The 22,066-nt window shown below is 41.3% G+C and overlaps 3 protein-coding genes across 9 annotated transcripts in view; 2 read left to right on the top strand and 1 right to left on the bottom strand.

The window, feature by feature from the left end:
* The window catches only part of MCU (mitochondrial calcium uniporter), a 209,767-nt gene extending 206,268 nt beyond the window's left edge, over positions 1-3,499 (top strand). For all 7 annotated transcript variants that reach the window (XM_050803657.1, XM_050803661.1, XM_050803656.1 and 4 more), the window contains 2 exons: positions 91-207; positions 1,558-3,499. In XM_050803657.1, coding sequence (XP_050659614.1) covers positions 91-207; positions 1,558-1,635 — 195 coding nt within the window. In that variant the 3' untranslated portion in view covers positions 1,636-3,499. The remainder of the gene's footprint in view (positions 1-90; positions 208-1,557) is intronic.
* The window catches only part of ASCC1 (activating signal cointegrator 1 complex subunit 1), an 885,589-nt gene that overhangs the window by 837,049 nt on the left and 26,474 nt on the right, over positions 1-22,066 (bottom strand). The window lies entirely within an intron of this gene.
* The window catches only part of OIT3 (oncoprotein induced transcript 3), a 40,167-nt gene continuing 27,489 nt past the window's right edge, over positions 9,389-22,066 (top strand). The window contains exons 1-4 of the mRNA XM_050803622.1: positions 9,389-9,703; positions 14,505-14,879; positions 16,218-16,325; positions 21,936-22,058. Coding sequence (XP_050659579.1) covers positions 9,643-9,703; positions 14,505-14,879; positions 16,218-16,325; positions 21,936-22,058 — 667 coding nt within the window. The 5' untranslated portion in view covers positions 9,389-9,642. The remainder of the gene's footprint in view (positions 9,704-14,504; positions 14,880-16,217; positions 16,326-21,935; positions 22,059-22,066) is intronic.

The raw sequence follows: 22,066 nt of genomic DNA, 5'->3' as shown, positions 1-22,066 counted from the left end.
ATATATGTATTGAATCTAAGCAGCAGTTAGTGACTATTTTGTGAAGATAGTATGCTAAGGACTGATAATTCCATTTCTTCATTTTTTTAGGAGTATGTTTATCCAGAAGCCAGAGACAGACAATACTTATTATTTTTCCATAAAGGAGCCAAAAAGTCACGTTTTGACCTAGAGAAATACAATCAACTCAAGGATGCAATTGCTCAGGTATTACAAAAATTAAAATAAATCCCAGCCCCATCTTGCATGGTTATTATTATTATCCACAGCCACAGTTCTTCAAATGAGTAAACTGAAAGAATGTTCCAACCTTCTTCCTGTATAAATTATTCGTCAGTTGATTACAGTAACTATTTTAGGCATGGACATTTCACTAGAAAGTTTTATAAAAAGCAAGTGAGAAGATGGTGTGTCCGCTCCATCCTGTTAACACCAGCACATTGACATTTTTAGGCCTACTTTTACTTTTTTTTTTTTTTTCATTTTATTTCTTTGTAGTTGTCTGTTTCTACTTTTCCCTCTGCTTTTTGATTATTTCTATAATAATTGGTCTAAGATTTTTCACATAAATGTGTGGTAGCAGTGGGGAAAAGTAAAACCCAGGTAAGAGGGAAAGACTGCTAGAAATCTTTGCCAGGGACAGGTTAGAGGTTATTAAACTAGAAGATACTTGGAAAAGATTGATATATTTTATTTTTCATAAAAGCTACCTCTTTCAAATTTCTGGATGTGCCTTCCTCTCTCTGTTATCTTTGATTTTGGTGAATAAACCCTTATTCTTTTTCTCTGTAGTCTTTGTAACTTAAGAGATTTTTCAGCAATCTCTAGAAGCTTTTCCATCCTCTTTATGTTTAGTTGCCCTTCTCTGCCTTTCCTGTCTCTTCCTGATGATGGGGTTGTGCTTTGAATAGGCTTAATCCATCTTCCTGCTTTGGCCTAAGTGGAGTTCTGTCTTCCTTTACTATGTACGGTGGTTCTAAACTGGAGGGAACACATCAGAATCATCCCTGGATCTGTTAAAAGTACAGATGCTTCAGTCTCACCCTAGGCTTGCTCGTTAGTCCAACTCCTCTGGGGTGAAGTCCAAGCATGTGTGAGTTTTGAAAGTACTACAGTTGACTCCACACGCTGTTTTAAAATTAATTGGCTAAGTAAAAACTTAAACAGATACTGGATAAATAAAATCTTGAGTAGCATGAAGTCCTGGCTCTTAGCCCTTGTGAAAGGGCTTCTCACTGGAGAAACACCATCAAGATGCATGTCTCAGATGCTCTTTACATTCTTAGCCTCTGAGTCCTACCCTGTTGATAGCACTGCTTTTTCTGGAGGCTTTGTTGAGGGCTGAAACTGCCAAGGAAGGTTTCCATTTTGTATTCACCCTTTGTTGTCCTGTGTCGTGAGTTAAAATGCTTTGTTTTTCAAGGCACTCTTATTTTGAGAGTTATTGAGATGATCTCTGACTCATAGTAATGGAGAACAGTTTCCTTTTCTCGGTAGAGAGTAATTTCATTGAAAGCTTCGCTAGCCAGTTTTTCTCACCTTTTGTTTCTATTTTAGGCAGAAATGGACCTTAAGAGACTGAGAGACCCATTACAAGTACATCTGCCTCTCCGACAAATTGGTGAAAAAGATTGATCTGCAAAGAGCCTCTGAATCCCGGCAGAAGGAACACCTGTTTGCCTTTTTAATTAAAGCCTTGCAGGTGGAAGCTGGGAGCGATGGGGGGTAGAGCGTTTTTACCTTTAATTATAAAACAAAAACAGAAAGGATCTGAGGGAAGAAGGGAATGTTAAAACCTGAGGATCAGGCATTGTGGACTATAAGCTCAAAGGGCTTAGTGAATATTGTCTTAACCAAGTATCTCAGTTTCTGGATGAAAATGATGCAGTTTTATAGTAGAGAGATTCATAAAGAGAAAATGATGCTGGAGGTGTTTGTTTCTTGCATCTTTGCAGAGTCAGCAAAACAGTAACACACCAGCACCCCACTCTGCTCCATTTGTTTTTAATTTAACTGCCCCTATTTTTGACATAGGAGTAAATAAATCTACCAGAAAAGCAAATTCTCATGATATGCTAAAATATCATTAGCATTTATTTTAAATTGGACCCAGTCTCTGCCGAGTTACCAGGAATCTCTCCTTCCTGCATCCCTTTACTGACCACCTACCTGTACCTCTTAGCTACACTCATTTTTTCCATTTGATAATTGGAACCAACTTAAAACTGTTTAATAATTGACACTTTAGATTATCTCTTAATACCTTCTTAAATGTCTATATATCCCAGTGCTCTGGATCAGTGTCTAAAAATCATTGGCAACACTGCATGAGGTTGTTGGTTTTGTTTTGTTTTGTTTTTTTATTAGTTAGTCTTTCATAGGAGGAAAAATTGCCCTCCTTTATATACTTATCTATGGATAATCCCCTCTCCCTCCACAACACAAATCAGAGGGAAGGGGGGCATTCAGCTGTACTACCAAATCAGGAAGATGTAAGGTTTACAAATTGGCTAAAAATCATGGCTCTGTAGCCATTTCAACCAGAATAAGTTTATTGCTAATCTGCTTGTGTGACAGCATTCCAGGCCAGCCAGATGGCACTGCCTTGTCTGGAGGCTTTGTTCATCTCGAAGGACACACAATTCCACACTGTTTGTGAGCCCTCCCACCTCCACAACTTCAGTTGTTGTAAATCAAGTGTGTGAATCTCAAAGGGTGCAATTTATCTTTATATAGAAATACATTTCTAGGGCTTCCTTCAGCCCACTCTCTTCACCCTATTTTTTCTTATCTTAAATTGAGAGAAAGAGAATTAATCTTATACTTTGTCAAAACATTTTCTACCATATTTCCAGATGACATCTGCGCTTGAAGAGTCAAAGGAATCTGTGTCTAATATCCTGTTTTTAACTGCTGTAGGGGCAGGATGGAAAGGATGATGGGGGCTGCCACACCACTGATTGGCCTTTTCTTTCACGTGATTCATCCTTCCTCATTGTGGCAAGGAGTTTCTCTTTTTCTTCCTCCTTTGGGATCATTGTGTATGAAAAGAAAAACTTTAAATGACAAATCCAGACTCCAGGTGCCTTGCAAAGGTTGAAGGCCAGCCAGGATTGCTGCTGCTGCTACTCCTGCCACCACCCCTTTCATTGGCATGATGGAATGAAAGGATGCATGTCTCCACTTCCTGACCCTCCGCCCACTTCCTTCTCCCTCCACCACCCCCAGTCATCAGCTCCTTCCCTCATTTATTTTTGTTAAGTTGTGTGAATTATTTTTAAACCATTTATCCTGTTTGTGCATAGGGTTTTTAAGAAGAAACAGCACAGTGCAATGAGCAAATCTTTTCGGGGTGTGTGGGAGGCAAGGGAGGGAGGACATGGAGAAGAGTTCTTTAAACAAATAGCAAACTATTGAACATGTGTAAAATCCTGTATCATTTATGAAATATGTATAAAAAGCAATGTACCTCTGGAACAATAAATACTCAATTTTTGAACGATACATCTCATTATTTAAAACAAAACCAGAAAAACTACATTTCCTGTGATTCTAGGTAGTAAGTTTTTACTTCTAAAATTCATTTTTATAAAAATATCATTATCAAATTAAGCTCTCTTCCTTAAGCCCATATTTCAAAAACAGGCGTTTCACTAATTCTTCCTGAACCTAAGATAGTCAGTATTTTCCTAATTTGCCAGAGTCACCAAGAGGTTGAGTGACCTCTACAACCATAAATAAAGTCAGCAGCAGCAGTCTCAGTGAGCCTGAATCCTCATCTCCTGATTGACAGGAAAAATGTCCATGGTATCGGATCACCTGGATTGCCCAGTGTGGGCTCCTGGACTCAAGAATTAATTGTTCAAAGATGCACCAAAATTAAGTATTCATTATTTTCAGAGTTTGTATCAAATTTACAGTTGTAGCCAAACAGGAAATATTACATGCTGCCAAGGTCACCACAAGCATATTTAAAAACTTGTATTAAATATCTGGTTGCTGTAGTGCAATATGAGGTGCTGTTCAAACAGCCTCTGTAGCTGTGGTCCTGCCTTCTGGCAGCTTACAGCAGCCTAACACAGACAACCCTCACCCACATGTAAGGTGTAAGAATTTAAGGTTTGACAGAGCAGGAGCATCGCCATCTTGGACAAGCACCGCCATTTTAAGTTCCCTTTGATTAAAAACCGCCTAAATCCAGCCCAAAATCATCAGCTTAATGGCTAATGTCAGCATGACCATAAACCACAAATGACACCTTAGACCAGAAACATTCCAACCCTGAGATAAAGCCCCCTCTGACCAGAAACATCCCAGCCCCGAGATAACCTCTCCTCCGAACAGACATTCCAACCCTGCAATAAAATTCTCCTCCACCCAGAAATACTCCGAGCCTGCGATAGGCTCTCCCTCACTAAACCCTGAAGTACCCATAGTCTGTAAGAGAATGCTCCTGATCGAAATCAGCCAGAATATTCTCCAAAATAAACCTGTCTTTGACTATGGAGCCACTTTTTGTGTTTCTTTCTTCTTCAATTCTTACAAGGTTGAAAATATTAAGTCATTTTTTGCATTCAATAAATAGTATCTACATACTTCACACATTCTGTTAAGCTTTGCAGGGTTGTTTTTGTTTTGGTTAGGTTTTTTAAGGAAAATAAAAACATGATTCCTGCCTTTAAGGAGCTTACAATTTAAAGCAGGAGTGTCCAATCTTTTGGCTTCCCTGAGCCATACTAGAAGAAGAATTGTCTTGGGCCACACATAAAGTACACCAACACTAATGATAACTGATGAGCTAAAACAAAACGCAAAAAAACCTCAATGTTTTAAGAAAGTTTACAAATTTGTGTTGGGCTGCATGCGGCCTGCGAACCATGGGTAGGACAAGCTTAAAGTATAGTGAACCTAACAACAAAGGAAACCTGATTTAAAAATGATCAAAGGAGTTGAACAGTTCTCCAAAAAGATATACAAATGGCCAATAAACACGAAAAGATGCTCAACATCACTAATAATTAAGGAAAGGTAAAACTACCGTGAAATACCACGTCACACCCATTAGAATGGCTATTATCAGAAAAAGCAGAAAATAAAACGGTGGTGAGGAAGCAGAGAAATTGGAACACTTGGCACTGCTGGTGGGAATGTAAAATGGTTTGTCTCCCGTGGAAAACAGTATGGTGGCTCCTCAGAAAGTGGAACAATTACCATATGATCCAGCAATTCCATTTCTGGGCATATGTCCAAAAGAATTGAAAGTAGGGACAAACAGACGTGTACACACATGTTCACAGCAGCATTATTCACAATAGCCAAAAGGTAGGAGCAATCCGAGTGTCCGCCAACAAATGAATGGATCAACAAAATATGGTGTGTACACACAGCTGATTATTATTCAGCCATACAAGAATGGAATTTGGTCACATGCTGTAATGAGGATGAGCCTTGAAGACACATGCTAAATGAATCGAGCTAGTCACAAAAGGACAATTACTGTATGATTCCACTTATATGAGTAGTCAAATTCATAGAAATACAAAGTAAAATAGTGGCTGCCAGGGATAAGGGAGGGGAGAATGGGAAGTTATTGTTTAATGCATACAGAGTTTCAGTTTGGGAAGATGACAAAGGTCTGGAGGCGGGTGGTGGTGATGGTTGCCCAACAATGTGAATGTACCTAATGCCACTGAACTGTACACTTAAGTGGTTAAAATGATAGATTTTATGTATATTTTACCACAATGGAAATTTAAAAAGCATAGTGGATTAGAGGCAAATAATGATAGCATCAAATCTATTACTGAGTGTAAGTAATGCAGTTTCGCTGAGGGAGCATAGACTTTAGAGGTGGAAAAAGTAAAAGGGTTCTCAGAACATGGTCCCCAGAACAGCAGCATGTCATCTCCTGGAGTTGTTAGAAATGCAAGTTTTCCAGTCCCTCTTGCATCAGAAACTAGGAGTGGATCCAAGTGTTCAACAAACCCTCCTGGTGATTCTGATGAGAACCCTTGATCTAGCCTAACCATTGCTTTAAAGAGAAAGGAACGAAGGCACAGAGATGGCGTCTATGTCACAACTCCTCAGAGCGTCCTGTAGTCAAGTACCAGATGAAGTGACTGGAGGACTGCTGAGCATGGTGACTGGTGAGTAGAAAAGATGTAACCAGGGGTCATGTTAACGCTAATGTGGTATCTTGCTCGTCAGGGTGCAGCGGTAAGCATGTGGTAGACGCTTTCAAACACAAATACAAATAGGTTGACTTTTAAAATCTATCTGGAAAGATTTCACAGAAAAATAGGACTTCTTAGATTTTAGAGCTCAGTTTCACCGAAACACTTCAGAGTTTTAATTCAGTTTCATCACTGCCAACCTTTGTTGCTCTTCCAAGTAAGTCCAAACTCCTTGTTTCCCATGGTGCACTTGTGATATTTCCTTAGGATAAATGTATAGGTCATTTTTAATGAATCCTACTGAATATAAGATTATCTACTTTGCCTGTAATCCCAGCACTTTGGGAGACCAAGGTGGGTGGATAGCTTGAGTTCAGGAGTTCAAGACCAGCCTGGGCAACATGGCAAAACCCCATCTCTACTAAAAATACAAAAATTAGCCGGGCGTGGTGGTGCACACCTGTAGTCCCAGCTACTCGGGTGGCTGAGGCAGGAGAATCACTTGAACCCCGAAGGCAGAGAATGCAGTGAGCTGAGATCGCGCCATTGCACTCCACCCTGGGCGACAGAGTGAGACCCTGTCTCAAAAGAATACTTATTTGATAAATGTTTATATTTTATAAATGCATCATACACTGAGCAACCCCTCCTCTTTGAATTTTGGCTCCTGTGACTCCACCCTTGCATTTCCTTTCATAAATCTGTGATTACTTCTTGGTCTCCTTTACAGCGTTGTATTCCTCTGTCCACATCTTTGATATCAGGCTTCCCCAAGGTTCCATCTTGGACCCCATTTTCCATGGGTGTGATCTCACCCCCCTCCCCTATTTCAATTACCATTTATATGTTGGTAGCTCTCAAATTGTTACTCTAGCTCAGATGCAGATCGTAGACTGATTTATTCACTTCCTAACTGGTCTATTTCTAGCATTGCCTTCTGTACATTAAATTCTCTCAGTGTCACCAGAGTATTTTTGTTTTTAAATTCTAATGGCACATAATTAAGAAAAATTATAACATATGACCAAGCATCAACATTAAATATGGGGGAGGAGACAAGACACCACAAAGAAGCAATTCACCAAACCCAAAACTTGGAACATTCTGTAGGACAAATGGTGGGGTTTCGTCAACAAATGGAAGAAAGAGGGGAAGACCATTATGGATTTAATATATATATATATTTTTATATATATTAATATAAATATATATATTTTTGAAACGGAGTCTCCCTCTGTTGCCCAGGCTGGAGTTCAATGGTACAATCACAGCTCACTGCAACCTCCGCCTCCCAGGTTCAAGTGATTTTCCTGTCTCAGCCTCCCAAGTAGCTGGGATTATAGACGTGCACCATCACACTCAGCTAGTTTTGCATTTTTAGTAGAGGTGGGGTTTCGCCATATTGGCAGGGCTGGTCTCGAACTCCTGACCTCAGGTGATCCACCCGCCTTGGCCTCCCAAAGTGCTGGGATTACAGGCATGAGCCACTGCACCCAGCCAATAAAAATAAATTTAAGTGACAACCAAAGTGTAATATATAAATCTTGTTTGAATCCTGACTCGATCCAGGATTAAAAGGAATATTTGGAACTATTGGAGCAATTTAAATATGGTTTGGGTATGAGTTAAGGAATTATTACTAATTTTCATAGTTGTAATAAAAGCATCATGATTATGTTAAAAAAAGACCATGTGTTAGAAATGCATACTGGTATGTAAATGAAATGAGATTGACAAAATGTTAGTAATTATTATAGCTGGGTGTTCATTATCGTTCTTTATACTTTTGTATATATATTTGAAATGTTTCATCATAAACAGTAAAAAATGAAAGGGCAGGTCAACTAAAAAGGAAAAAATAGAAATAAGGTGGAAAAAAACTTACCATCCTGGGAATTCTTGTTTACAGAACCAAAAGCTATCTGGTGAAAGTCCTTGACTCCAGCAATCAATCCTCGCAACAAGTCTGGGTTTATCTCATGCACACGTCCTCTGTTTCTCTGCAACACATATGAAGCCCTCAGATGGCTTCCTAGGCACAGGAAGTTGTGGGGGTTTGGTTTTTTTGTTTAAAGCACTAATACTTAGCAACACTATCCTGCAATGAGACAGCAGGGTCATCCATTGCTGCCATCAAACCACAGCTTAATAAGTTAATGGTCAAATTGCCTGTGTCCCACTGATGTTAGTAATAAAGTAGCTAACTAAAATTTTAGATCAATGGAAACCCCTTGCTTGACCATAAACCCTGTGCTTCTGGAGACCATTTGTACTTTTGTCACTGGCAAAAACCAGTGATTGGGCGGGCTCGGTGGCTTACACCTCTAATCGCAGCACTTTGGGAGGCCAAGGCGGGTGGATCACGAGGTCAGGAGATTGAGACCATCCTGGCTAACATGGTGAAACCCCGTCTCTACTAAAAATACAAAAAAGTTAGCTGGGCATGGTGGCGGGTGCCTGTAGTCCCAGCTACTCAGGAGGCTGAGGCAGGAGAATGGCGTGAACCTGGGAGGTGGAGCTTGCAGTGAGCCGAGATCAGGCCACTGCACTCCAGCCTGAGCGACAGAGCAAGACTCTGTCTCAAAAAATGTGCTATGAAGCACATTTTCTCTCCTTTGTCTAAATGTGAAACTTCAGTAAATTTTGACATTTAATTTTCCAGAGTGTTAATTTAATGAGTAGTTTCTAATTTTAAGCTCCTACCCCATCTTAATGTGAGAATTAGTGAAATAAATAACATAAAACCATTTTTTAATTTTGGGAGTAAAGACAATAAAAACATGAGGTATTGCTGCTTGAATTGGTAAAAACACAATTTAAACCTTGTTTCTTTCAGAAGTTTTGATGTCAAAGACCGTAATAAAACAAACTTAGGAGCTCATTTCAAGAGAATACTGTCCTTGTCCCATACCTGTCCTTACTACTTTGTTTTGTGTGCTATTGTAAGCTCCTTGACTATCTGACCAAGACAGGTTCAATGATTTGGCTTCATCCATTCTCGTTTAGTGTGCAATGCTATGGCTGCAACATTGTGAAATCAATTCCTATAAGTCACAAAGCAAGAATTTGATGTGAGGGGATGTCCCTCATTTAGAATTCCCTTCTGGATAAGATACTGGAGGTTCCGTTGCAGGGAATTCTTGAGAGAAAACAATAGGAGGATGAGGGATTGTGGTTTTGTTTTGTTTTGTTTTCCTAAAGAAAACTATCAATAAAGGAACCGTGCTGACAGTGTAAAGCAGTGCTTCTCTCTGGGGCCAAGGCCAGAGCTGTGGACACCTTGTCCCACTCATCCTCATCCTCTTCCTCTGATAAAGCCCCTGCCAGTGCTGATAAAGTCTTTCTCGTGAGAGCCTAGAGGCCTTAAAAAAAAAAAAAAAAGAAAAAAAAAGTGCTTGAAAGAGAAGGGGACAAAGGAACACCAGTATTAAGAGGATTTTCCAGTGTTTCTGGCAGTTGGTCCAGAAGGATGCCTCCGTTCCTGCTTCTCACCTGCCTCTTCATCACAGGCACCTCCGTGTCACCCGTGGGTGAGTCTCACATCAAGAACTTGGCACAATGCACTTTTTGTTGTGGCAATTTGCTATAATGTACAGATGATTAAGAACTAGATTCCAGTACCTTAAATGCTAGCTCTAGAATCTTGTAAGAAAAGTCCCTGAAAATAGATTTCCAGAGAATTTCTGTTACATGTTCCATTTAGCCTCTCGCCTGGACATCCAAAATTTCCATGGATCTGCTATATCCCACAGCTTTCACTAGCTAAAGAGTTCCTGGAGTTTGTGTAAAAATAATTCTGTCTTCTTTGTGTTCTAGGCACTTTTATAGTTCCAACTTGAAGAGCAAAAAAAAAAAAAAAAAATTTAAAGTTGAGCATAGAGTTTTTCTTTAATGAAGGCAAGGGACTGAAAGCTCTGTTGCCATGAGGGGCACAGATCTGGATAAACCAAACTTACCAGTCTTTATATCAGAATATACTTTTTGCACAGATCGAGTGAATCTTAAATTGTCTCCCTCCTCAGACTTGGTGCAAAACTGGCCAATCAGACAAAGAAAAGTTTCAATTCCAGTTACTAACAGATTTCTCTCTTGCCTCTTTTTCTAGTAGAATATCAGTACTAACTGGAAGAGAGGGTGGGGGTGAGATGGAGAGAACCATCCTTCTTGACACTTTTGAGTAGTTCAGTATTTAATTGACCCTGGTCTATTTCTTCATGGTTGCTCTAGCACCTTAAAGGATACACATTAAACAAAAGCTTGTGGCCAGGCACGGTGGCTCACACCTGTAATCCCAGCACTTTGGGAGGCCAAGGTGGGCAGATCACCTGAGGTCAGGAGTTCGAGGCCAGCCTGGCCAATGTGGTGAAACCCCATCTCTACTAAAAATACAGACACACACAAAATTAGATGGGCATGGTGTCGCATGCCTGTAATTCCAACTACTTGGGAGGCTGAGGCGGGAGAACCACTTGAACTCAGGATGTGGAGGTTGCAGTGGGCTGAGATCGAACCACTGCACTTCAGCCTGGGCAACAGAGGGAGACTCCGTCTCAAAAAAATAAAAAATAAAAATGCATTTAAAAAAATGGCGGTTTGAGACCCTCAGGAGACCTGATACCTAAATGTAATGTGGGATCCTGGAACAGAAAGATATAGGTGGAAACTAAGGAAGTCTGCATAAGTGTGGACTTGAGTTAATAAGAAGGTATCAATAGTGGCTCATTAACGCGACAAAGTTACCATGCTAATGTATGGTAAGTGTATGGCTAAAGGTAACACGCCATAACAAGGGAAACTGGGTGTAGGGCATGTGGGATCTCTTTGTCCTATCATCTCAATTATGCTGTAAATCCAAAACTGTTCCAAAAAATATGCTTGAGCTACCTGTCATTAATCACCCCATATCTGCTGCCAATAACTAACCCAAGGTTCTCTCAGAAAGTTGTCCTCCTGAAAAATCTCCACTCCCCTTTCTTCCCACCCTTCTCCTTACCTATTCTGCCTCTAGTACCTCCTGTATTCCCCATTCTTTCCATATACCCTTGCCCTTCCCAGATCTTTTCCTCCAACCCCCAACTCCTCAAGGATGATATATGGCTCAATGCCAGAGGCATGATAAAGGGGGAACTTTGAGGACTGGAGCTGGTGTTTGCCCTGGAAGTGAGAGAAGAGGGAAAAGAAGGGATGAGAAAGGGGGAAGCAAAGTGGGGTGATGAGGGAGGAGGATGGAAGAGGAGGGAGCAGGAAAGAAGGGGTGCTTCCCAACCAAGCTCAGGCGCAGGGTCAAAAGTGGGCTGTGATTCAGGGGAGGCTGTCTGTTGGATAGGACCTGGAGGGTTGGAGGACTCAACACTGGGGCGAAAGGGTGGGGACACAGACATCGGTTCTCTGCCCTTGGCCCTGCATGGTCCTGGTGGAAGACGCCAGAGGAGTGGCTGGCAAGTGGGCATCTTAGCAAACCATTGAGGAGCTTCTGGCAGGCCAGGAAGGAACCCACAGGGCTGTTCTTTTTGAAGCCCTCCCAATTAGATGTATAGATCAGCAGTTTAGGATGAATGTGTGCAATACCAGATTCTGGGCTTCACACTGAGATTGAAAACAGGATATAAAACCAGCAGCCAGATTATTAGACTGGATTGCTGCCTTAAAAGGGTGTAGAGTGGGATGGGTACATTTAACGTCAGAAAGTATTGGATGGTTAACTTTTAAAAATACGTATGTATTATTTAGTTAGTTACAGAAGGTGGCAGATAAATTTCTCCTCCTCATACCCTATCTCCCCTACAGCAGGGGAGCAAGTGAACTTTTAGCAGACAGCCAAGAAATGACATTTTACTTGAAGGAAAACTTTATAAATAAGGAAATAGTTACTGAGAGAGGTTTAGGAGTTTCTGTAGAAGCCATTAAAAGTTGAGTATCTAGCCATCTCTTATAAAATTAGAGCCAGGGAGAGGAACCAAATATTTCCATGACTCTATAATCACCTGTGAAACTGCTCTGGAAACTTGTTTGTAAGAAAAAGCCACAGCTGGGAGAGCAAAGGAGGAAATTTGTCCCCTTTGAGGAGAGAGAGAATCCGAGGATCTTTCTTCCCCTCAAAGGATTCTGGTCTAGGGCTCAGCTGAGATACATAAGGGGCATTTTAAAGAAAGAGGGTTGTTTCTGCCATTTGCATCCCTGCGTGTTATTTCCAGAAAATGCAATATCCCACTTCTTTCTTACCTTAAATTGTCATATTTTCTTGGAGGCCATTAGCAGTGGGCTATACTTTTCTCTACGTGTGACTGAAGTTTAGAGAGTAAACTTAACTTTGAAATATGGATATGTAGATTGGAAACATCTAAAGTATTTTCTGGACAAGTTAGATTTGGTGATCATGGCCGATTCATATTTAATCGTTGTGCAGTATTTGCGAATACTGAATTCCCTGCCCACGAAATATATTGGCCTTAATGTGAATTCCCTGCCTACGAGATCAGTTACGTAAGTCAACCTCATGTGCATTAAGAAGAATAATATAGTACTCTCTGGCCAATGTTCCTTTCTAGAATTTCTTGGTTTCATAGATTCTTCATAAGGACCATTTACCTATGTTGATTCATTAATTAGTTTCCCTGGAGCTAAGGGGAGCAATGAGAATATTGGAGATATTGGTGTCTTTAGTCATTGAAATGTTGTTTTTCTATTTATTTATTTATTTGTTTGTTTATTTATGAGACAAAGTTTTACTCATGTTGCCCAGGCTGGAATGCAGTGGCATGGTCTTGGCTCACTGAAACCTCTGCCTCCTGAGTTCAAGCGATTCTCCTGCCTCAGCCTCCCAAGAAGTTGGGATTACAGGCACACGCTACCACACCTAGCTAATTTCTGTATTTTTAGTAGAGATGGGGTTTCACCATGTTGACCAGGCTGGTCTCGAACTCCTGACCTCAGGTAATCCACCCACCTCGCCCTCCCAAAGTGCTGGGATTACAGGCGTGAGCCACCGCACCCAGTCAAAATTGTTTTTCAATGTCTTCATGACATATGATAAAATGTTTTGGTTGAGATATGGTAATTTATGCACTAAACATATATGCCTGAGAAACTTGGCTATATGACAGCTAGGATAATAATGCCATGGTTAACTACGAATACACAAAGTTCTTGGTATTTTCAATAAGCTGGTAGAAGATATACCAAAATTCACTTTGAGAATATTTCTGGTAACTACATGCTTGTATACTGTGTATTTCAAAGTAGGTGGCATGTGCCCGAGGCCTTTATCTTTTCAGTGGAATGAGCTTTTACACATTCCTGATCAAGTCAAACTTTCTAATAATGCAAAATTCCACCTATAATCTTTACAAATAGCCAGCCAAATACTTTTTTGAATATTTCCAAGGATTGGAAGCTAACTGCCCTGTGACATAGCCTCTCCCATGACTGGATAGCTGAACTGAAATGTGCTTCCCCATAATTCGTACTTGTTCTTGTAACAGAATAGCTAATTCCTCTTCCACAAGCCTATTCCAGATTTTTAAAAAACGAATATGTGTTTTCTTCAGTCTTCTTTTTTCAAAACCATAATTCTCAACTTCACCAGTAAATAATTTTTAGGACCCCTTCTAAGTCTGGTCAACTTTCTCTGAAGTTTGTCAATTGCTTTCAAAAAATACAGTCTCCAGCAGAGCACCAAGTTCATGCCTGTAATCCCAGCACTTTGGGAGGCTGAGGCAGGAGGATCACTTGAGCCCAGGAGTTCAAGACCAGCCTGGACAAGATGCCAGAACCCTATCTCTACCAAAAAAAAAAACCCAAAAATTAGCCAGGTGTGGTGGCATACACCTGTGGTCCCAGCTACTTCAGAGGCTGAGTGGGGAGGATCACTTGAGTCCAGGAGGCGGAGGTTGCAGTGAGCCATGATTGTACCACTGCACTCCAGCCTGGGCGACAGAGCCAAACCCTGTCTCAAAAATAATAATAATACAGTTTCCAGGTAATGAACAAAATACTCAGAGTATGGTCTGACTCGCGCAGAGTTCAGTGAGTCTTTAATCCTAACCTCCCTTGGTCTGAACACCTATCCTTCTATCAAATAATTATTATGGACAAAAATTCAGTTCAAGCTAACGCTTAATATTAGGTTTGAAATAATTTTGAAAAGGGCATTTATGCAGCATGTTTAAATCAACCTAAGGAACCTTAAACAACTAATTTTTTTGGGACCTTAACTAATTTCTCTTTTGAATTCAAAAATGTCCAAATGCAAGACCAGGAAGGTGGACTTGGGCTGTTGGTGCTGTGATCTGAAACACTCCAGGTACTCTGAGGTATCTTTTTCATTTCCAGCCCTAGACCCTTGTTCTGCTTACATCAGCCTGAATGAGCCCTGGAGGAACACTGACCACCAACTGGATGAGTCTCAAGGTCCTCCTCTATGTGACAACCATGTGGATGGGGAGTGGTACCGCTTCACGGGCATGGCAGGAGATGCCATGCCTACCTTCTGCATACCAGAAAACCACTGTGGAACCCACGCACCTGTCTGGCTCAATGGCAGCCACCCCCTAGAAGGTGACGGTATTGTGCAACGCCAGGCTTGTGCCAGCTTCAATGGGAACTGCTGCCTCTGGAACACCACAGTGGAGGTCAAGGCTTGCCCTGGAGGCTACTATGTGTATCGTCTGACCAAGCCCAGCGTCTGCTTCCACGTCTACTGTGGTCGTGAGTACCTTCCCTGTGCTCTTTTTCTCCACCAACAAGGCCACGGATGGAGTCCAAAAGTGCCAACTATAGGATATGCAGTTACAGTGACAACTATATCTCAATCTGAACAACATTGATGTGGGGCCAAAGATACCTCTAGATTGTGATTTCTGAGATCTCTTCATAGAACTTCTGAAAAATTCCTGAAGAAATAGAAGGGGAAAGGAGCTATGACTTTAATCAGTTATTTTTAATTTTGTCCGAATTCCATTCAAACAACACATTAGAAAATGAAATATTGGGCTAGGTGTGGTGGCTCACATCTGTAATCCCAGCACTTTGGGAGGACGAGGCAGGTGGATCACATGGTCAGGAGTTTAAGACCAGCCTGGCCAAGAGACCAGCCTGGCCAATATGGTAAAACACCGTCTCTACTAAAAATACAAAAATTAGCCAGGTGTGGTGGCGTGCACTTGTAACCCCAGCTACTCGGGAGACTGTGGCAAGAGAATTGCTTGAACCCGGGAGGTGGAAGTTGCAGTGAGCCGAAAAATCACGCCATTGCACTCCAGCCTGGGTGACAGAGTGAGACTCCGACCCAAAAAAAAAAAAAAAGAAAATGAAACATTGATTTAGGTTATCTAAATAGTGGATTTCCAACTTGTTTGAGTATGGAGAACCCCTTTTTAAGATAGATAGATAGATAGATAGATAGATAGATAGATAGATAGATAGATAGACAGACAGATAATCAGACACCCATATGGTTGGATTGTGTTTGGTGTCCATTGATTTTTTAAAATGATATATAATGGGAAGAAGCTACTTTGTGTCAGCAATACTTCTAATTTCTGTGTTATTAATCCTGTCAAGATCTGTATTCATTTTAAAAATAGAGCACTAGAAGAGTAAGACGTAACACTTTCTTAGTCTACAGCTCATTTATGGTGAGGTTTTAGATTTGCAGACAGTCTGTGGCCACTCAAGGGCCTATGGATCTGAAGTTGGGAATCATTGATCTAGAAGACAGAAGATGCCCTAGTTTGTTGTTTTCCATTGGGTTATATAAACCCTGAACAATGAGAATTCCCTCGATGGTGGCTGGAAACTCATCCCCCAGGCTACACTCATGAGGCTCTCTCAAGGAGAGGGTCAGCTGGATGCAGTGGCTTATGCTTGTAGTGCCAGCTACTTGGGAGGCCAAGGTGGGAGAATTGCTTAAGCCCAGGGGTTTGAGGCCAGCCTGGGCAACATAGGGAGACCACCCCTCCTGCCCCACCGCACCATCTCTAAAATGAATGAAAGCGTGTCCTCTGGTCTCCTCCTCTCATGAAAATAATCTTTATTCTTCCGTAGATTTTTATGACATCTGCGACGAGGACTGCCATGGCAGCTGCTCAGATACCAGCGAGTGCACATGTGCTCCAGGAACTGTGCTAGGCCCTGACAGGCAGACATGCTTTGGTAAGAAACTCATCAAAGGTAGAATCAGGCTATTAGGATTGAAAGGACAAATCAAAAACTCTTCCTGCCTCAGAGCGCCATCATTTTCCCAGTTTGTGTCTCCAAACACTTGGAATGGCGTTTCCTTTTTAGTTTATACCTGGACTGAAAGCCCCACACCAAATTTGTATCACGGTTAGGGACAGTGGAGAATTGTGCCCTCCACTAGAGTAGCCACAGGTGGCCATGGCTTACTTGAAATGTGGCTAGTATGACGGAAAAACTGAATTTTAATTTAATTTTATTTTAATTTTAAAACCGATGTTTGGCCACGCACGGTGGCTCACGCCTGTAATCCTAGCGCTTTGGGAGGCTGAGGCTGGCAGATGGCTTGAGCCCAGGAGTTCAAGACCACCCTGGGCAACAAAGAAAAACCTCATCTCTACAAAAAATATGAAAATTATCTGGGTATGATGGCATGTATCCATAGTCCCAACTCCTCAGGAGGCTGAGGTGGGAGGATCACTTGAACTTGGGAGTTCAAGGTTACAGTAAGCCATGACACCACTGCTATCTAGCCTGGGTGACAGAGCGAGACTCTGTTTCTAATAATAATAATAATAATAATAATACTATCTTTAATATTGGTTATATATAAAAGTGAAAATATTTTGCATATAATTGGGTTATATAAAATATTCTTAAAATTAATTTCACCAGTTTCTTTTTTAAAAATTTTAATGTGACTACTAAAAAATTTTAAATATGTAATTTGCTTTATATTTCTGTTGGACAGCACTGGTTTAGAATTATCTAAGGACTTACTCCTCTAGCTTCACTGATATAATTTTGGTCATTCTGAGTAGCAAGAAAGATGAGTCAGATTATCCATAGGAAATCCAGAGTTGTTGAATTGTATACTATGTTGTCTATAACTAGAAGAGAACAGAGATGAAAACCCCAAGATTGAATATCATCTCTCTTTCTCTGTAATGTTATGAAGGTTTTGGATTCAGACTCAAATAGATTTAAAACAAGTCTAGAGAGAAAGGGGAAGATTGCCCTACCTGGTCCCCCAAGAAGAACAGTAACAGGTCAGGATTGAGGCAGGAGATTAAGGTGAAAGGAGCATAAAAGGCTTATTGGTATTTGTTTGTTTGTTTGTTTGTTTTTGAGACAGGATCTTGATCTGTCACCCAGACTGGAGTGCAGTGGTGTGATCTCAGCTTATTGCAGCTTCGACATCCTGGGCCCAAGTGCTTCTTGTTTTAGAAAAGCTTTTGCTCTTCAGTCTCCTAAATGAGCCAGGGGCAATGGCTCATGCCTGTAATCCCAGTGCTTTGGGAGGAGGAAGCAAGAGGATTGCTTGAGACCAGGAGTTTAAGGCTAGCTTGGGCAACATAGTTAGACCCCATCTCTATAAAATAAAAAATAAATTAGCCAGGCATGGTGGCAGCCTTCCAAAGTAGCTGAAGTTTCAGCTGAGGCAGGTGGATTGCTTGAGCCCAGGAATTTAAGGCTGCTGTCAGCTCCAATTGCATCACTGCACTCCAGCCTGGGCAGAAGAGCAAGACCTTGTCTAAAAAAAAAAAAAAATCATAAATACATCAATAAATAAAACCTCCTAAATGAACCCCACTGACCATCCTGTGGAGCAGGTTTCAGCCCTGCCATAGGAGTTGTTAGGGGTCTGGTGTGGTTGATTCTGAGTATGTGATTTAATGCTAAATGGCTGGGGTAGGGGCAATAGTGGTTCCTGAAGTCTCTCCCTACCCTCATGTATTCCTGTTCAAAAATATTTGGCTTTATTTTAAACCAGGAGTTGTTTATGCATTTCTTTGCTTTTGTTTTAATACAACTCTTGAAGAGTGAATACATTTAAATGGTTCTCAAATTAAACAACATGAAAAAGTATACAGCAGGCTGTCCAGCTCTCAGTCACCCTCTTGCCCCATTTCCCTCTTCCTCAACTCCATCCCAAGGAAACGGCTGTATTATTTTCTTATATGTGCTTCCAGGGTTTCTACAGTCAGATTTTAAAATGCAAATATATATATGTGTATTAGCCTGTTCTCATGCTGCTAGTAAAGGCATACCCAAGCCTAGATTTATAAAGGAAATTTACAAAGGAAAGAAGTGTAATTGACTCACAGTTCCGCATTGCCGGGGAGGCCTCACAATCATGGCAGAAGATGAGGAGAAGCAAAGTCACATCTTACATGGCAGCAGGCAGGAGAGCATGCGTAGGGGAATTCCCATTTATAAAACCATTGGATCTCGTGAGACTTACTCACTACCAAGAGAACAGTGTGGGGGAAACTGCACCCATGATTCAATTGTCTCCACCTGGCCCCACCCTTGACACGTGGGGATTATTACAATTCAGGGTGAGATTTGGGTGCAGACAGCCAAATCATATCAATATGTTTACTTATTGGCCATTTTTAAACATCAAAGGTAGCGTATCGTTCACTTCTCTTCCTTAATTTATCTTAGACAATCTTTTTCTATCAAAGCCCCAAGTTCCTTTGAGGGATCTGTGGGACTTCAGGGAGGTGAATCCTCTGAAACTGTAGACAGTGTTTTGTGTTTGTGAGCATGTGTCAATTTTCCTTTAGTTTTTATTTAAAAGTAATAATTTTATTTATTTTAAATTACATAATTTGTTCAGGCAGCATACAAGAAAATAATATAACAGACCCTCATGTACCTAGATTTAACTAGAGTTAAGTTTTGCTTCCTTTTTTTCTTTTTTTTGAGATAGAGTTTCACTCTTTTGCCCAGGCTGGAGTGCAATGGCACCATCTCAACTCACTGCAACCTCCACCTCCTGGGTTCAAGTGATTCTCCTGCCTCAGCCTCCAGAGTAGCTAGGATTACAGGTGCCCACCACCACGCCCGGCTAAATTTTTTGTATTTTTAGTAGAGACAGGGTTTCACCATGTTGGCCAGGCTGGTCTTGAGCTCCTGACCTCAGGTGATCCACCCGCCTTGGCCTCCCAAAGTGCTGGGATTACAGGCGTGAGCCACCGTGCCCAGCCCTCTTTTTCTTTTAATTTAAATAAAATTTTGTAAATACAATAAAGCCATCCTACCCCATCCTGCTTTCTTCTCTCACCCTCCAGCGGTAATGACTGTTTTGAAGTTAGCATGTGTTCTTCTGGTCCCATTTTAATGCTTTTATTATTTATGTATATACCCATAACAGTAGATAGCATTGTTTTGTGTGTTCTTAGAATTAACATAAAAATGGTACCTTCCCCAATGTGTGAGATTTTCTCTAGCAGGTACCGGTAAGAATGGAATTGCTGGGGCACAGAGTGTCTTCACTGGCTATAAACAATAAACCCCCAAATAATGATGGCTTTAAAAAGTAGAAGTTTATTTCTCTCTCATAAGATAAGCAGTCCAGGCTTGGAATGGAGGCTTCTAAGGGACCTACCCAAGCATGGGTGTCACCATGTCCACATCCGGGAAGGCTGTGAGCCTCTAACCGTCTACTTTCCAGGCAGTATAATGAGGAAAGGGAAAGAAGGGGCCCTGATAAAGATTCTTAATATTATCAACTACATTTTGCATTTCTACAAGTTCTGTTTGTTTGTTTTCAGTTCTGCCTTGTCTTTTTACACACTTCTTTTATTTTGCTTATTATCCTTTCTTTTATCTTTTTACTAATTCTTTAAATACTTGTATTATGGACTTTTCTGGATAATTCTGTTATCTCCAGTTCAAAGCCTCCAAAGATCACGCCAACGCTGTCTCACAGTGGATTGTTCCTCATTTAGTGTCTTGTGGCAAACCATCTTCTGTTGTAGTTTTTTTCTGTAGGACACCACTCTTGTCATCTGGTATCTTTGTTTAGTGTGGCTATAAAGGAATACCTGAGGCTGGGTAATTTATAAACAAAATGGGTTTATTTGGTTTATGATGCTGCTGGCTGGGAGACTGAGCATCTGGGGAGGGCCTCAGGCTGCTTCCACTCATGGAGGAAGGTGAAGGGTGCTGGCATGTGCAGAGATCTCATGGCAAGACAGGAAGTGAGAGTGAGAAGGGGGAGGTGGCAGGCTCCTTTTAAACATGCTGAAACTAATCTAATAGAGCAAGAACTCACTCATTACTGCAAAGATAGCACCAAGCCATTCACAGGGGACCTGCCTCCAAGACCCGAACACCTCCCATTAGGCCTCACCTCCAACATTGAGATCAAATCTCAATATGAGGCCAGGAATGGAGGCTCATGTCTGTAATCCCAGCAGTTTGGGAGGCCGAGGCAGTTGGATCACTTGAAGTCAGGAGTTCATGACCAGCCTGGCCAACATGGTAAAGCCCCATTTCCACCAAAAATACAAAAATTAGCTGGGCGTGGTGGCGCGTACCTGTAATCCCAGCTACTCGGAAGGCTGAGGCGGGAGAATCGCTTGAAACCTGGAGGCGGAGGTTGCGGTGAGGTGAGATCATGCCACTCCACTCCAGTCTGGGTGACAGAGACTCTGTCCCAAAAAAAAAAAAGAAAAATCTCACTATGAGATTTGGAGGGGTCAAATATCCAAACCACAGCACCTGGTTTGAGGAGGTTTTACACAGAGCACTTTTTCAAATGCTTCTGTTGGCATCACAGATTCTTTATCAGACCAGGCCAAATTTTCCATCAATTTCTCAGCTTCAAGATTCCCCATACCGTGTGGGAAGTGTAAAACCATACTTGAGCCATGGTAGAGCCCTGGCTTGGGGTTTCCATTGGTTGTGAAGGCTTTTCTTTCTCCTAGAGCCTTGGGCGGAGTTTCCTTATTGTTTCCCTGGGCCGCTGGGCAAAGTTCTCCCCATCTCATTGAGGGGATACATTTTCTGGGGTTTAGACTTAAGCAGGGTTTCAGTCACAGCTTATCTCCTCTCCTGGGGCCAAGGTCATGACTCCTGTCACCTCATGGGTGTTTAAACCTCAGTCCATGGTTTATGTCCTATCTAGGCCTGTTATTCCTGAGGACCATGACAGATTTAGCTCCCAAGCTTCCCTTTCCTTGTTTGTAGAAAGAAAGGCATAGACATTTTCTGCCAGCTGTGCATTTTTTTACAGCAAGAGTCCACACCCTCCATCAGATTCTTAAAAAGATTAGCAACCATTGCTTAAGTACAGTGTGAGAATATACTAATTTAAAAAACAGATTTTGAGGGCAATAGTTCATATTATAAAAGAAAATTGCCTTACGAAATATTTTATCAGCTATTTCCTTCTGTAATGTAAGCTCCTCTCATGACTTAAAACAATTTACTTTATAAGTTTGTATTTATTTAGCAACTTCTCAGGAACTCATTAAAGAAAGTGAAATTCACCAATACAAATAAGTAGGTGTACCCAGGACACAAAAGGAACTTCATTTTCCCATTGTTTTTGCCTGAAGAGAAGGTAATTGGCAAGCAGTTAGGTACCTTCCACTCAGTAAAGGGCAGATGAACCAATAACATGGTTAAGGAGATCAGGTAGATGGGAGCGATGATAGTGGATCAGAGGGGGAGCTGGGTGGTGGAAGGTCCATCAACAGGATCTGAAAAGATGTGGAAACTCTGCCCCGGGGGTTTGGGAAAGGCTGAATCACTCAGCAGTATAGAAACAGTGTGGTTTCTCTTCTGCAGATGAAAATGAATGTGAGCAAAACAATGGTGGCTGCAGTGAGATCTGTGTGAACCTCAAAAACTCCTACCGCTGTGAGTGTGGGGTTGGCCGTGTGCTGAGAAGTGATGGCAAGACTTGTGAAGGTGAGAAT

The sequence above is a fragment of the Macaca thibetana genome, chromosome 9 (genome assembly GCF_024542745.1).
Source record: "Macaca thibetana thibetana isolate TM-01 chromosome 9, ASM2454274v1, whole genome shotgun sequence".
Classification (NCBI taxonomy): Eukaryota; Metazoa; Chordata; class Mammalia; order Primates; family Cercopithecidae; genus Macaca; species Macaca thibetana.
The sequence above is the reverse complement of the archived record's forward strand: the minus strand, read 5'-3'. Positions and strand labels throughout refer to the sequence as shown.